The 13,399-nt window shown below is 32.0% G+C and overlaps 1 protein-coding gene across 1 annotated transcript; it reads left to right on the top strand.

Annotated features, from left to right (window-relative positions):
- Positions 1–954: 954 nt before the first annotated feature.
- LOC132640753 (UDP-glycosyltransferase 92A1-like) lies at positions 955–2,857 on the top strand. Its single transcript, XM_060357508.1, has one exon. It carries the CDS (start codon positions 1,063–1,065, stop codon positions 2,572–2,574), a length of 1,512 nt encoding a protein of 503 aa, XP_060213491.1. The 5' UTR covers positions 955–1,062; the 3' UTR covers positions 2,575–2,857.
- Positions 2,858–13,399: the final 10,542 nt, after the last annotated feature.

Here is a 13,399-nt window from a genome sequence, read left to right on the forward strand (position 1 = left end):
CTACTATAATTTTTTACAAAAAACAGATTTCATGCCACTTTCCTATAGGACTTTATAGAAGTCATGACCTACCAAAAACCAAATACTTCATGGCATACGCACCTACTGTTTGGGCCATATTTGAACGTGGCACACAAGGAATTTGTGGACTGCATTTATCCACATATGTGATATCGATACATTTTTTCCACAAGGAACTCTAAATTCTTCATATGCCCCTAACCAAATATCTTCCGAAATACCATTGCACTTCAACTTTAATAAAGTACAACATATTCTGAAATTATACACTTATCGGTGTGAAATACTTTTTACAATAAAGTCATTCATAGGATAGTTACACGTAAAATATGTTTAAAAATGCGATTTAAAATTTTCAATTAAGATATGTCACCGACTATAACAAGTAAAGATAACCGGATAATCTAAGAATTATTTATTGACAGCATATACTGCCTAAAATCATTCTAAAATTGACATGCTTTTTGACATCAATATCAAAGATATCAACATAGGATACTCCAAATGCATTTAATATACTTAGTCTGTATATCAATATTTTATTTTTCAAACTTCATATCCAATTAAATACTAGTATCATTTTAACATAGTAAAAGTTAGTACATATACTCAAATGCTCCTTTTAATAAACACCTATGGGTATAAGGTATTTACTCTCTTTTTTTTTTTAATATTTATACAAACCAACTTTTCAATTTTTATTAAGTGAATTTTCTAATTATTCTTAAGGAATGAATTATGATTCTTAGGCTAGGGGGATGAATTCTATCTAGTCAATTTTTGACTTTTTAAGATTTTGCCTAACTCATGTAATATACTGTTGAACTTTAATAAAGGAACTGATTCTCCTGTGCTAAGTAACAGTGGCCATCATTTAAGAAATCAAAAATAGGTTGGCTTTAGTGTAATATATTTACTTCGGAATGGTCACCATAAACACAATCCAATTTGTTTTCTGCCTTCTTCTCACTCTATACATATCCTTCTAGCTCTTCTTGTCCTAATAAAATTTCCACAATTTCCAATAATTTGTGGAAAAAAATGGGAGACCCTCAAGAACATATTGTAATGTTTCCATTTCTTGCAATTGGCCATATGATTCCTTTCTTAGCCTTAGCCAAAAAAATCCAAGAAAGAACTAACTACAAAATCACCATAGTTAGTACCCCTTTTAATATCAAATATCTTAGTTCCACCATAGCCAAAGATTCAACACAACAAATACAAAATCCAAATAATATTTCTTTAGTTTCACTACCTTATAATAGTTCTGATCATGGTTTACCACCCAATACAGAAAATACAGAAGCCTTGCCTTTAAAAGACATGGTGACAATTTTCAATTCTACATTCTCTCTTAAAGATCCACTTAAAAAATTGATCTTAGAGATTATTGAAAAAGATGGTAAGTCTCCACTTTGTATAATATCTGATACATTTATGGGATTTGCCAGTGAAGTTGCAAAATCTTGTGGTATTTTTCATGTAAGTTTTACTACTGCTGGTGCATATGGGACAGCAGCATATTTATCAATATGGCTAAATCTTCCACACTTATTAGCTATTGATGGTGTTTTTAAAATGCCAGGATTTGATGATTCTTGTTCTCTTTTTTCTGTTAATCAACTTCATCCTTTTATGAAATCAGCAAATGGTAATGACCCTTGGTCTAAAGTGTTGAAATCTTTGTTGTCACCTTCTTTTGATTCTTTAGGATTTTTGTGTAATAGTGTTGAGGAAATTGAGCCTATGGGAATAAAAGCAATCAAGAATTTGACTAAACTTCCTGTTTGGTGTATTGGACCTTTGCTTCCACAATGTATTCTCAAGAAAGGTGAAAAAGATCAAATCTTTGAACCAAGAATTGGAAAAGATCATGGATTGTCACCTGAAAAATGTATTTCTTGGTTGGACAAACATCCTCAAAGCTCTGTTCTTTACATATCTTTTGGTTCACAAAACACAATTAGTACTTCTCAAATGATGGCATTGGCTTTGGGGTTGGAAGAAAGTGAAGTTCCATTCATTTGGGTGATTAGGCCACCTATTGGATTTGACATAAAAGGTGAGTTTAGATCTGAATGGTTACCAAAAGGGTATCAAGAAAGAATGTTAAAGAGCCAAAAAGGTCTAATAGTGAAATCTTGGGCACCCCAATTGCAAATCTTGAGTCATAATTCAACCGGCGCATTCTTGACTCACTGTGGATGGAATTCGGTATTGGAGAGTTTGAACCAAGGGGTGCCTATTATTAGTTGGCCTTTGGCTGCTGAACAAGCATTTAATTCAAAGATGTTAATGGAAGAAATGGGGGTTTGCGTTGAGTTAACTAAAGGGTTTTCAAGTGTTGTTGAAAAAGAGGATGTGAAGAAAGTGGTAGACATTGTTTTGGGTAAAAATGGAATAGGGAAAGAAATGAAGGAAAAGGCTAATGAAATTGGGATGTGCATTAGAGGAGCTGTTAAAGAAGAGGGGAATTTTAAGGGCTCTTCTGTTAAAGCATTGGATGATTTCATATCTACTCTACTTAGTAGAAGAAATATGTCATCTTAAGAAGGAATTTTGCAACATTCTAAGGCTTTTTGAGTATATTTGATGCAGTTTATTGGTACTTCAGGATAAAGACAACAAAAACTTTCGCTACTAAACATGATTATCCTCTATGTTCTTTATATTTCCATTTTTAACATGTCTTTCAAACAGGATGTCCAGTTATGTGTTGTAACTTGTAACAGTTTCATTCCAATTTTGATTTCAAGTTTATTTGGCAATTATGAAGTTCAAAATCCTTTTGTACTAAAGATAAAAAGAATAGAGACTCCTTTTATCAGCAATATCTCACATGGCAACTAAGGTTAGAGCAGATCAGTGTTGTACATGTATTAGATTGGGGAATAATATAAGGAAGAATTAAGGAGGCCTTCTCCCAACATATTAAAAGTCCAATACTTAGAAAATGGCTGGAACTTTTAGTTCTTTTTTTTGCACGGATTGCCCTTTATTTGGGGTGGTCTTTAATTTTTGCCCTTCAAATTGGTGGTCTTTAAATTTTACCCCTCGCCTAACACTTCAAGATTGTGGATTCGAACCCTAGCTTAGTTATAAAAAATAAAAAAAATCGCAAGGCAGAATTTTACAAATCTGCCCAGCAAAATTCTGCCCGAAGAGCAGAATTTAAAGACCACCCCAGCGAAGGGCAATCCTGCAAATTCCCCCGTAGACATTTAAATCTTATTGGATAAAAATCCATAAATTAATTTGGACTATATTAAATTCAAGAAAATTGTTCAAATAATGTGGCTAATATGATTGGGTTATTCATCTAATCCTAAATACATCGGGCTAGTCCATTTAGTTGGGCTCCAAATAATGAGCTCATTTTGATAGCCCAAGGTCCAAGCCCATCTTAAAATTCAGGCTCATGCCACATGTCAAGTGAGGTGGCAATCCAAGTCAAATTAATAGGCCAATGAAATCGTGCCATGTATACGGATGACATGCTCTGGCCAATCAAATCACAGCGCTGCACCTTCCCTAAAACTATAAATAGGGTCCTCACAACTCACAAAGGAGGAGGAATTAAGAACAAGAAGCAAGAAGAGAGTTCGTGGATCAAAGTCTACATATTTTTCTACAAGCTACAAGTTCAAGCAATCAAGTTCAAGCTCAAGATTAAGAACGAAGACAAATATCAAGGCGTTCACGATCAAGTTATTTGTTTGTGGCAAATAATCTAAGTCCAAATTCAAATACGAAGATTCAAGATTAAGCTGCTGAAGCCCTTGAATCTAAATCAAATTCAAGTTTCAACATAGTTTACATTATTGTTGGAGAATTAGAGGATTATATAGAGATTGTAACACTCAACATTCTTGAAATCAAAATACTACATTTTGTTACTCAATTTTCCTTTCTTGATTATTTATTTTTCTAAGACCCGGAAATTTGTTGGTTACATCCCTTTTAGTTCAGGACATAAGAGTCCGGGAAAAAAAGCCTCTTAAGCATGAGGAGTCAGCCAGAACTTTTTATTCAAAAAATTTCACGGATTGTCCTTAATATGGACTGGTCTTTAATTTTTGTCCCTCGGTCTTTACTTTCTCTTCCTAGTTCTCATTGAATGAAATTTATGTGCCAAAGTATCCTTATTTGCTGATCTATGAAACCATAAATTCTGCCATTCTGGGTTAGAGCCCTCTCAGAGTAAAAAAATAATAATTTTGCAAGTCAAGATTTGTTGACACTCAATTTTATCCCTCCTTTATTCCAATTTATTCCCTTGAGCTTCCAAATTTATTAACGAGCTAAATACTTTATTTTCAATACTATTTTTATTTCTACTACTATTAATATCGTTACTTTCATTTTCACTATTTTACTATCAACATTACTAGCATTACGTTATCACAAATTTTTATGGTTCGTCATCATTTTATTTTCGGATTTGGACTCGTTAAATTAATTATAAGTCAACACTTTATTAAGTTCTTATTTTCTACATATTAATTACTAATTGTCATCATAATATATATACAAGCTAATCTCTTAGAAGTTGTAGAAGTTAATTATTAAGATGAAGGAAGAAAGGCCATGAAAGTTCAGCCGAATAAATGACCCAAACAGTCAAGCCCAACTGAAACATCCCACCAAATGAGCAGCCCATTACCCATTTCAACGATCCGGCCCATATCTATTCTATCATCAATCTAAACCCTACACAAACTCTTCAGCCGCTCTCTCCTCTCTCTCAATACCCATCCATAGAAAGCTCCAAGAGCTCGACCAAAAAGCTCAGTGGAGGTCTCACCATTTCGGGAAGACCTGAAAAATCTCGTGCTAAGCATGCCCCTCTGGTTGAAAATCGAATCCGGATTGGCGAGTTTAAACTCAATTTTCTTTATAATTTTTCTTTCGCCATTTTAGTACAAGAGCTTTATTTGGTTTTGTCTTCTTCCATATTTTTCTGATCTTGTTACTGGCGAATCCTTACAACGTTCAGATTTTGAACTGATTTTTGACCTAGGTAATTCAAGATCCCGCCCAAATTAAAACCCTAGGTTTTTTATTTACACTTATAAATAGTGTCTCAAGAGCTCAGCCGAAGAAAGAGGGATAACTCTACGGGATACAGATCCTTGCTCTCTATTTTCTTTATAGTTTCTCACTCGATTTATCCCACAAAAAGTACGAAAACTTTAGTTCGCTAGAACCCTCAACACTTTTATTCGAACTTATTTGGCTCAAGGTTTGGATCTGTTCATAACGAGAGAGTAGATTCGAGGCCTCGACGTCCTAGTTCGCTGCACCCATAAGAGGTAAAATCTGATGCTATGAGCATAGAAAAATCATGTTTTAATATCTTGTTGTTACCATTTGTGATTCAAAAACATGTTTGCATTTCTTATTTCGTGTAGCTGCTATAGCTGATGAATGGTAAATAGACATTAAGGTTCATGTCTTAGTTTCTGCCATTTGTTGATATCTGAATATGTTTTATGAAAGTTCCATAAACTAAATCATGTTAACTCTGCTTCTAGAGTTTCTGAATGTAAAGTTCTTTTCCCCTGTTTAAAAAAAAAATCCAGTATTTTTGTGTGTTTATGTATATATTAGTTTAGATTTTATTTAGTCAAGGTTATATGCTAAGTATGCCAATCAAAGTATGTAGGATTTGTTTCGTTCACGGTATGTGTTTTGGTTCCGCCTAGCCTATACTTCAGTTTTTTAACATATGTTTAGCTTAGTTTAGCTATTAATGTGAGTATGTGATTTGTCTGTAGGATAGTCGCCTTTAACGAGCGTTATGTGTTGCCCTGTGTTGATCTCAATCCCTTGATAAATGATTTAGCTTAAACATTATGCTTAATTTAAATTTTTGAATCTGGTTCATGTGGAAAGATGAAAGGCTATGCAAATAGATTTCATGAATTTGCAGTCAAAATATTGAGTGTAATTAGTATTGTTCATCTTGTTGTTAGAATGCATTAAAACAATTCAGTAGTGGTTTAAAACTGGTATTACATGTTAAGTTGAGAAGTTGTTAGTTCCCCTTACATGATTTTATATTCACTTCATGTCTTTGGGTTTCGATATATTCACTTCATGTGATTTTTGATTTTAGAAGTGTGTTTCGGCTCACTGTGTTCTCTCAAAATCTGACTATGAAATCTCATGTTATGGTATAAGAATAACTCTCATGGATTTGCGTTGTAGTTCCTGGTCCCATTATATCTCCATAGGATGTATATATCATAGTTGTTCCCTGCCATTTTCGTTCCTTGCTTGAGTTATGAAAAGAGCATGAATAAGTTGAATTTTCCTTCAACTGTAGTATTATATATAGCTGTAGTTATACAGCTGCTTGTTTGAATTATAATAGCTAGAATGAAGTTGTGTTCAAAGTATGGAGATGGGATAGTTTAATTTTACATTAACCTCTATTTCTAACACTAGCAGAAGTTGCGTCTTTCTAGCCTTGCCCCAAAATAGTAGAAATTGTCTCTTTAAGCTTCTTGAAATCCAGGATGATGACGTAGTTGAGACTTGATGCTTATCTATTTTTTTCAAAATGTGATTTCAGTGTCTTCCTTGTTGTCTTCGTATGGAAGTACCTATTCTCTTTAAAAAAAAAATGTTCTTTCATATCTGTTATAGTTGGTCATATTTGGTATCGGGAATCTGCTTGAGTATGCAAAAGATATGCTAAGGTCTTCATATATATCCTTACATGAGAATCATGTTATGGTTTACTGCTTGATTCTTTATTACCTTTTGACAGTAAGATTTCTCTCTAACTTCGTCATTTCTTTCTTTTCTTTTGCATGAACACCGGAGCCGAAGAGTTTCACTTTGAGACTCAACGACGCTGTTACCACATGGAGCCCGTGCATCCTCGATCATTTCCAGTTTTACATCGCGTAAAGAGAGCCACAAAATAATCAAATCTTTCTGTCGGGAGCCTATTTTGGCTAATTTATTTATTTGTTGATGCTCCTTGTTTACATGTTTGGTGTGACTAACATTCTACCTAGTTGTGTAGTTATTATAAAATGCTTAACTGCTTTATTTTAACCAAGTCCCATTTTATCCATATTAGGATGTCTTAATCAGCAATTTAGGTCTTAAATCAAGTGGGGTTTAATTGTTCCTCTTGTGAGTTTTTAGTTAGAAAGAAAAGATATGCGTTCAAAGTATCACAAATTTTACACACTAAACGTTAGCTTGTTTTGAGAGAAAAAAAAAAGCAAACTAGTTTTTATGGATAACTTTTCCACTGTAGCTCCTTTCCAATATTTGAAACATGTATTTGTTAAAACGATCTTTGCATAGTTTATATTGAACTTATGTTAAGCTAATCACAACTTTCGAAATGCACAAATGTTTTCCCTAAACTTTATTTAGTTCACTACTTTTTTAATATGATATTTGTATTTTTAAAATGCTTCCACATTTGTATACAACAATCAGCCTCAATTTTTCTCAACTTAAGTCTGGTCGGTTAATCATTATTAATGGATCTTAAAGGGTGCCTAAGACCTTCCCTTTAGATTAGTTAAATCCTTACTTAGATTTTTTGGTTTCGTAGACTTTAAAATGGAGTTGACTTTAGAAATAACTTTAATGAACTTTAGGTGTTCTAATTCACCATAAATAATTAGGTGGCGACTCCTTAACTCTAATTAACCTCGGAATTATCGGAATGTTGTAAACCATTTTGACTCTCGGTTAAAATTGGGGTATAACAAGATTTTCATTGAAACTATGCCTATTCTGGACAAAGTTATGCCTTAAGGCATAGTTCTGTAGGATAACTTAAGTTCTATAAATTATGTCGGACTAGGCATAGCTTGTATGTAACTTAATTACTACACAACTATGCTGGACAAGACATAGTTTCTATGAAAATCTTGCCCTGGATTTTTTTTTTTTTTTTACTCTGTTAGTGTTCGAACCCAGAATGTCTGGGATATTCTCGGCCATTTTTTTCTTACTTAAAGTGTCGAAGGGTAAAAATTAAAGACCAACGATTCGAGGGACAAAAATTAAAGATCACTGCCGAAATAGGGCATTTGTGGGACTGACCCCTTTTCATTTTGTTTTTAGATTTTTTTTTTTTTTTTTTTTGTTGGCATAGATACGCACTGCTATTAAAGGGAAGAAATGGACAAACAACCACTTCTTGGACCGCATGAAAAATTCGTAGAGGTTGAATTGTCTCTTTCTCGAACTCCATCCTCTGGAGTGGACCACTTGCAACATGTTATTTAATGGCAGTGTACTGATAGCATCTACTACATATGACTTGAAAAAAAAATCGGATAGCCTTTTTCAGGGGAAACAGAAATATGCTAGTATTGTTTTAATCAAGTAGATTATTAGTGTACCTACACTCTACCTACACTCTACCCTCCTCAGACTCACCTGATTTGGACTATACTGGATATGTTATTGTTGTTGTATCTAAACCTGTCAACCGGACCGATTTTAATCGGTGAACGGAACCGGCTAAACCGCCCCCGTAATTGGACCTGAATTCCCGGTTACCGGTTGACGGTCACCCATTATAGACGGGCCAGTTACAGTTTGGAAATTTTGGGACCGGTTAACTGGTCAAAAAAAAAAATTCTGCCCAAACTAGCCGTTAGCAATTTGCAAAATTAGCCGTTGGCAACGGCCAAAAATCAGATTTTTGGCCCCCCACCACCTCCTAACCCCCAAACTTTTATTTTTAACACTTTAACCTCTCCCCCACTTCTATATAAACCATTCTCCATTTTATTTTCATCCACACCAATTCTCTCTACATTTTCTCTCAATTTATAGCTATTTTGCAACAACTAGCCACTTTAAAATTACAATTTTTCTCAATTATACACTATAAAGTTTTCTTCAAGTTTCAATTTTATATTTTGCAATTAAACAAACAAAGTGTTGGTGGAGTTGGAGAATTGCAACAATCCGAAGTAGCTTCAAAGCTTTGGTGGATTTGCAATTCTAACCGCCTTCAATTCAACGTTTGTATTGTCGAAATTTATTCCGGCAATTTGGGACCTTCGTTCCAACTCTATCTTTAATTTACGCAATTTAATTCTTGCAATTTAATTTCTTACAATTTATTTTCTTGCGATTTAGTTTCTTGCGATTTAATTATGAAGAAGAGACGGGGCTTCTTTGGTGGTAGTAGTAGTAGTGGTAGGAGGAGGGAAAACATGGATGAAATATTTGTGGGTGAAACACCTAATATAGGTTATGACATTAGTGAAAATAATTCAATTTTAGATAGCGAAGTAATGGAACACCGATTTGGCCCAACCTTTCATCAAGTTGATGATGATAAAACACAATCACCGGAACATCTGATAGGAGATACACAAGCACAACAATCACAAACACAAGATGCATTGCCAAAACTCGCTCGTAAGCCAACCTCTAAAGTTTGGAATTATATGACTAAAAATAGGGAGTATGAAATAGTCACATGTAATATATGTGAAAAAACATTTGTGTTCAAGTGTAGGAACAATAAAGATGGGAGAACGGGTTCACTATCGAGTCATTTAGCGGCAAAACATAAGGATGTTTGGGGAGAGCGAACGAGTTCCAAGGGTATTCAAAAAATAATAAACCCACATACCGAAAAAACTTTTAGCTACAACAAAGAAAGACCATGTAGAGATAGCTAAAATGGTAGCTTATGATGCTTTATCATTTTCCTTCCCTTCGGGGCCGGGTTTTGTTACTTATATTCAACGTAGTTATAATCTAATGTTTGAGGGTATTCCTAGAAGTACTTGTAGAGCGGATCTTATTGATTTATATAAAAGGTATAAATTTTATTTGCGGCATGTACTTAATTGTTTAAATTGTAATGTTTCCCTTACCGCCGATCTTGGTCTTAGTGTTAATAAGTTAGATTTTTTTGCTATTACATGTCTTTGGATAGATGATAGTTGGGTGATGCAAAAAAGAATTATAGCTTATATATATATATGATGAAGGGAAGGGTCGTCATGACGGCAAATTTTTAGCGCAAGGAATAACAACTACTATGAACTTTTTTAATATTTACCAAAAAACACTTTGTATTGCTTTAGATAATGCTTCTAACAATACATCGGCGGTTGGCCTTATAAAAAAAGGAATTAAACCCTCCACTAGAAAATATTTTCCATGTGAGATGTAGTTGTCACAGTTTAAACTTGATTGTTAAAGATGGTCTTAAGTTATTCGATGATCCTATTCAAAAGGTTAGAGATGTGATTGTTTTTCTTTTTTGTAATGCCAATAGGGCTAAAATTAGATATTTTAATATTCAATGTGTGAGTGTTGGTCTTACACCTAAGAAAATTTAAGTTGAAATTGATACTAGGTGCAACTACACTTATATAATGTTGCAACAAGCATATGATTATAGGGTTCCCATACAAAATACTCACAACAATCACAATGAGGAGATGAGTGAGTGGTTAAATAATTCCGACTGAGAAGATGTTGTGGAATGTTTAGGACTTTTAGAAAAAAATTACAATGCTACTCTTGCTTTTTTCAGACAATTCTATCCCGCAGTTACCGGAATTTTAGCATACTTAGCTGAAATAACTAAAGTTTTATATGATATAGGGAAAAACCAGGTTATCAAGCGGCTATCCATAGTATGAGGGGAAAATGTAAGAAGTATTAATTTTCCCAACTTTATTTATATTGGGTTCTATTCTAAATCCTTGTTTTACCGTTGAGTTGATTAGACAAATTTATCGTTTTTTAGATATTACTATCGAGGAACCATCTTTATTTGAGGCCGAGAAAGCAGTAGATGTTGAGCTTAAAATTTGTTTTACACATTATTCTGAGTTGGAAGAAAATACCACACCCGTTGCTCTACGCCCTACTACATCTACTTCTCAAACTAAAAAACATGGAACATGGCATGTCTAGTTTAGGAATTTGGAGTAAAATAACTACTCCTTCTAGTAATAGTGCAAACTCTGATGAACTTCACTTTTATTTGACGCAGCCAATGGTGGAAATGAGCGATGAAGTGGACGTCTTAGCATGGTGGAAGAAATACAAGGCAAGTTATCCGGTACTTGCAAGAATGACTCGGGATATCCTTAATGTTCAACTATCAATAGTGGCCTCGAAAAGTGCATTTAGCCGAGGAAGACAACAAATTAGAGACCATAGACACTCCTTATTTGGATTTAGCTTGCAAGTACTAGTTTGCATTCGCGATTGGATTAGATCGGAGCGGCGCAACCAAAGGCTAGCGGCGGTGGAAGGCGAAGAGGAAGAGATTGAAGTTTTAATAGCAAGTGAAGAAGACCAAATTGAAGACATGAAAGATATCCCAATGAATGAATATGATATGGTGGATGTTACCGAAATGGTTGCAACAATGTGATTTTATTCTTGTACTGCTTAGTTGGAACTCAAGTATATTTGCAAGTTAAAAAAAATTACAACTTGCAAATAAAAGTTATCCATTAATAAATAAAATATAAGGTTCATTGTGCTTTCTTCTATTTACTTGTGTTCATATTCTTACAAGTATTCAAGTTAATATTACTCATATTAAGTTAGGGATATACCTACAATATACTTAGAATATACATCTACTTAAATTATAAAATAGAAAGTTATAACTATATATATATTTATAAATATACAATCTTGAATTTTATAATACTCATAATTTATTAGTAAATATAAAATTTAAGTTATAATACATATAACTTAAACATATATACCTACAATATACTTAGAATATACTTATAATATACATATACTTAAGTTATAAAATAGAAAGTTATATACTTAGAAAAAAAAAATCTTGAATTTTATAATACTCATAAGTTGTTAGTAAATATATATAACTTAAACATATATACCTACAATATACTTAGAATATATTTATAATATACATATACTTAAGTTATAAAATAGAAAGTTATATACTTAGAAAAAAAAATCTTGAATTTTAATAATACTCATAAGTTGTTAGTAAATATATAAACTTAAGTTATAATGCATATAACTTAAACATGTATATATATATAAGGGAAAACTACGTATATATACATGTTAGGGAGAAATATTTACGAAACGTGACGATAGATTTCCTTATTTACAAAACATAACGATATATTACGAAATATGACGGATTTTCATAGATTTTTCTTTTTTTTTAAATTTTTTTTCCAGAAAATATATATTTAAAAAAAAAATTATACTTTTTTAAAAATAAAAATTAATTTTTTTTATTTTTTTTTGCTGAAAAGCTTAAAAAATTACCTCAAATTTTTGTGTATGTGTGAGCAAAATTTTTAGTATAATTTTCATACACAAAATTGTGAGCAAAAACTTTAAGCCATGAATATTGTATGAAAGTTGTTATAATGTTTTTGTAGTTGTATTAATTTTCCAGAAACCTAATAAGAACTTTACATACGAAAAATGTGAATGAAATTATAAGTCTTGAGCGAGATATACACATTTCATATGTTCTTCATACATAAAATTTGACGAACTTTTTAAGCCTTGAGCAAGATATACACATTTCATATCCAAAAATTTAAGTGATTATTTTAAGTCTTGAATGTTGTATCAAAGTTGTATACAATGTTGTAGTTGTATTAATTTTACAGAAATCTAACATGAACTTTATATACAAAAAAGTGAGCGAAATTTTAAGACTGAGCGAGATACAAATTTCATATTGTTTTCATACACACAATTTTAAGCGGATTTTTTAAGCCTTGAACGAGATATACACATTTTATACATTTTTCATACCGTTTTCATACACTAAATGTTGAGCGAACTTTTTAAGCCTTGAGCGAAATATACATATTTCATACATAAATTTTTGAGCGAAAAAAAAATTAAAAACAAATAAAAAAATATTTTAAAAAAAATTAAAAAAATAAAAAAGTAATTTTTTATACAAAAATAATTTTGTATATGGTTTGTAATGTAATGTTTTATAAATATAAAACTATCGTCACGTTTCGTAAATATTTCTCCTTAAGATGTATATATACATAGTTGTCCCTATATATAAAGTATACACTCTATGTTACATATACTACACTTATAATATACAATCTTGAGTTTCTTAATATTTGTAACCATATATATATATATATATATATATATATATATATATATATATATATATATATATATATATATATACATACATAACATATATAAATATACTTAAGTTAAAAATATACTTGAAAATAAAAAGTATACAATCTATATTACATATACTACACTTATAATATACAATCTTGAGTTTCTTAATACTTATAACCATAAATATATATAAAACTTATATATAATATAGATTGTATACTTTTTATTTTCAAGTATATAT

This window comes from Lycium barbarum, chromosome 5 (assembly GCF_019175385.1).
Source record: "Lycium barbarum isolate Lr01 chromosome 5, ASM1917538v2, whole genome shotgun sequence".
Lineage (NCBI taxonomy): Eukaryota > Viridiplantae > Streptophyta > Magnoliopsida > Solanales > Solanaceae > Lycium > Lycium barbarum.

Bases quoted from the DNA above. Each gene is read 5' to 3' on its own strand.
- LOC132640753 (XM_060357508.1), top strand. From the start codon at position 1,063: ATGGGAGACCCTCAAGAACATATTGTAATGTTTCCATTTCTTGCAATT.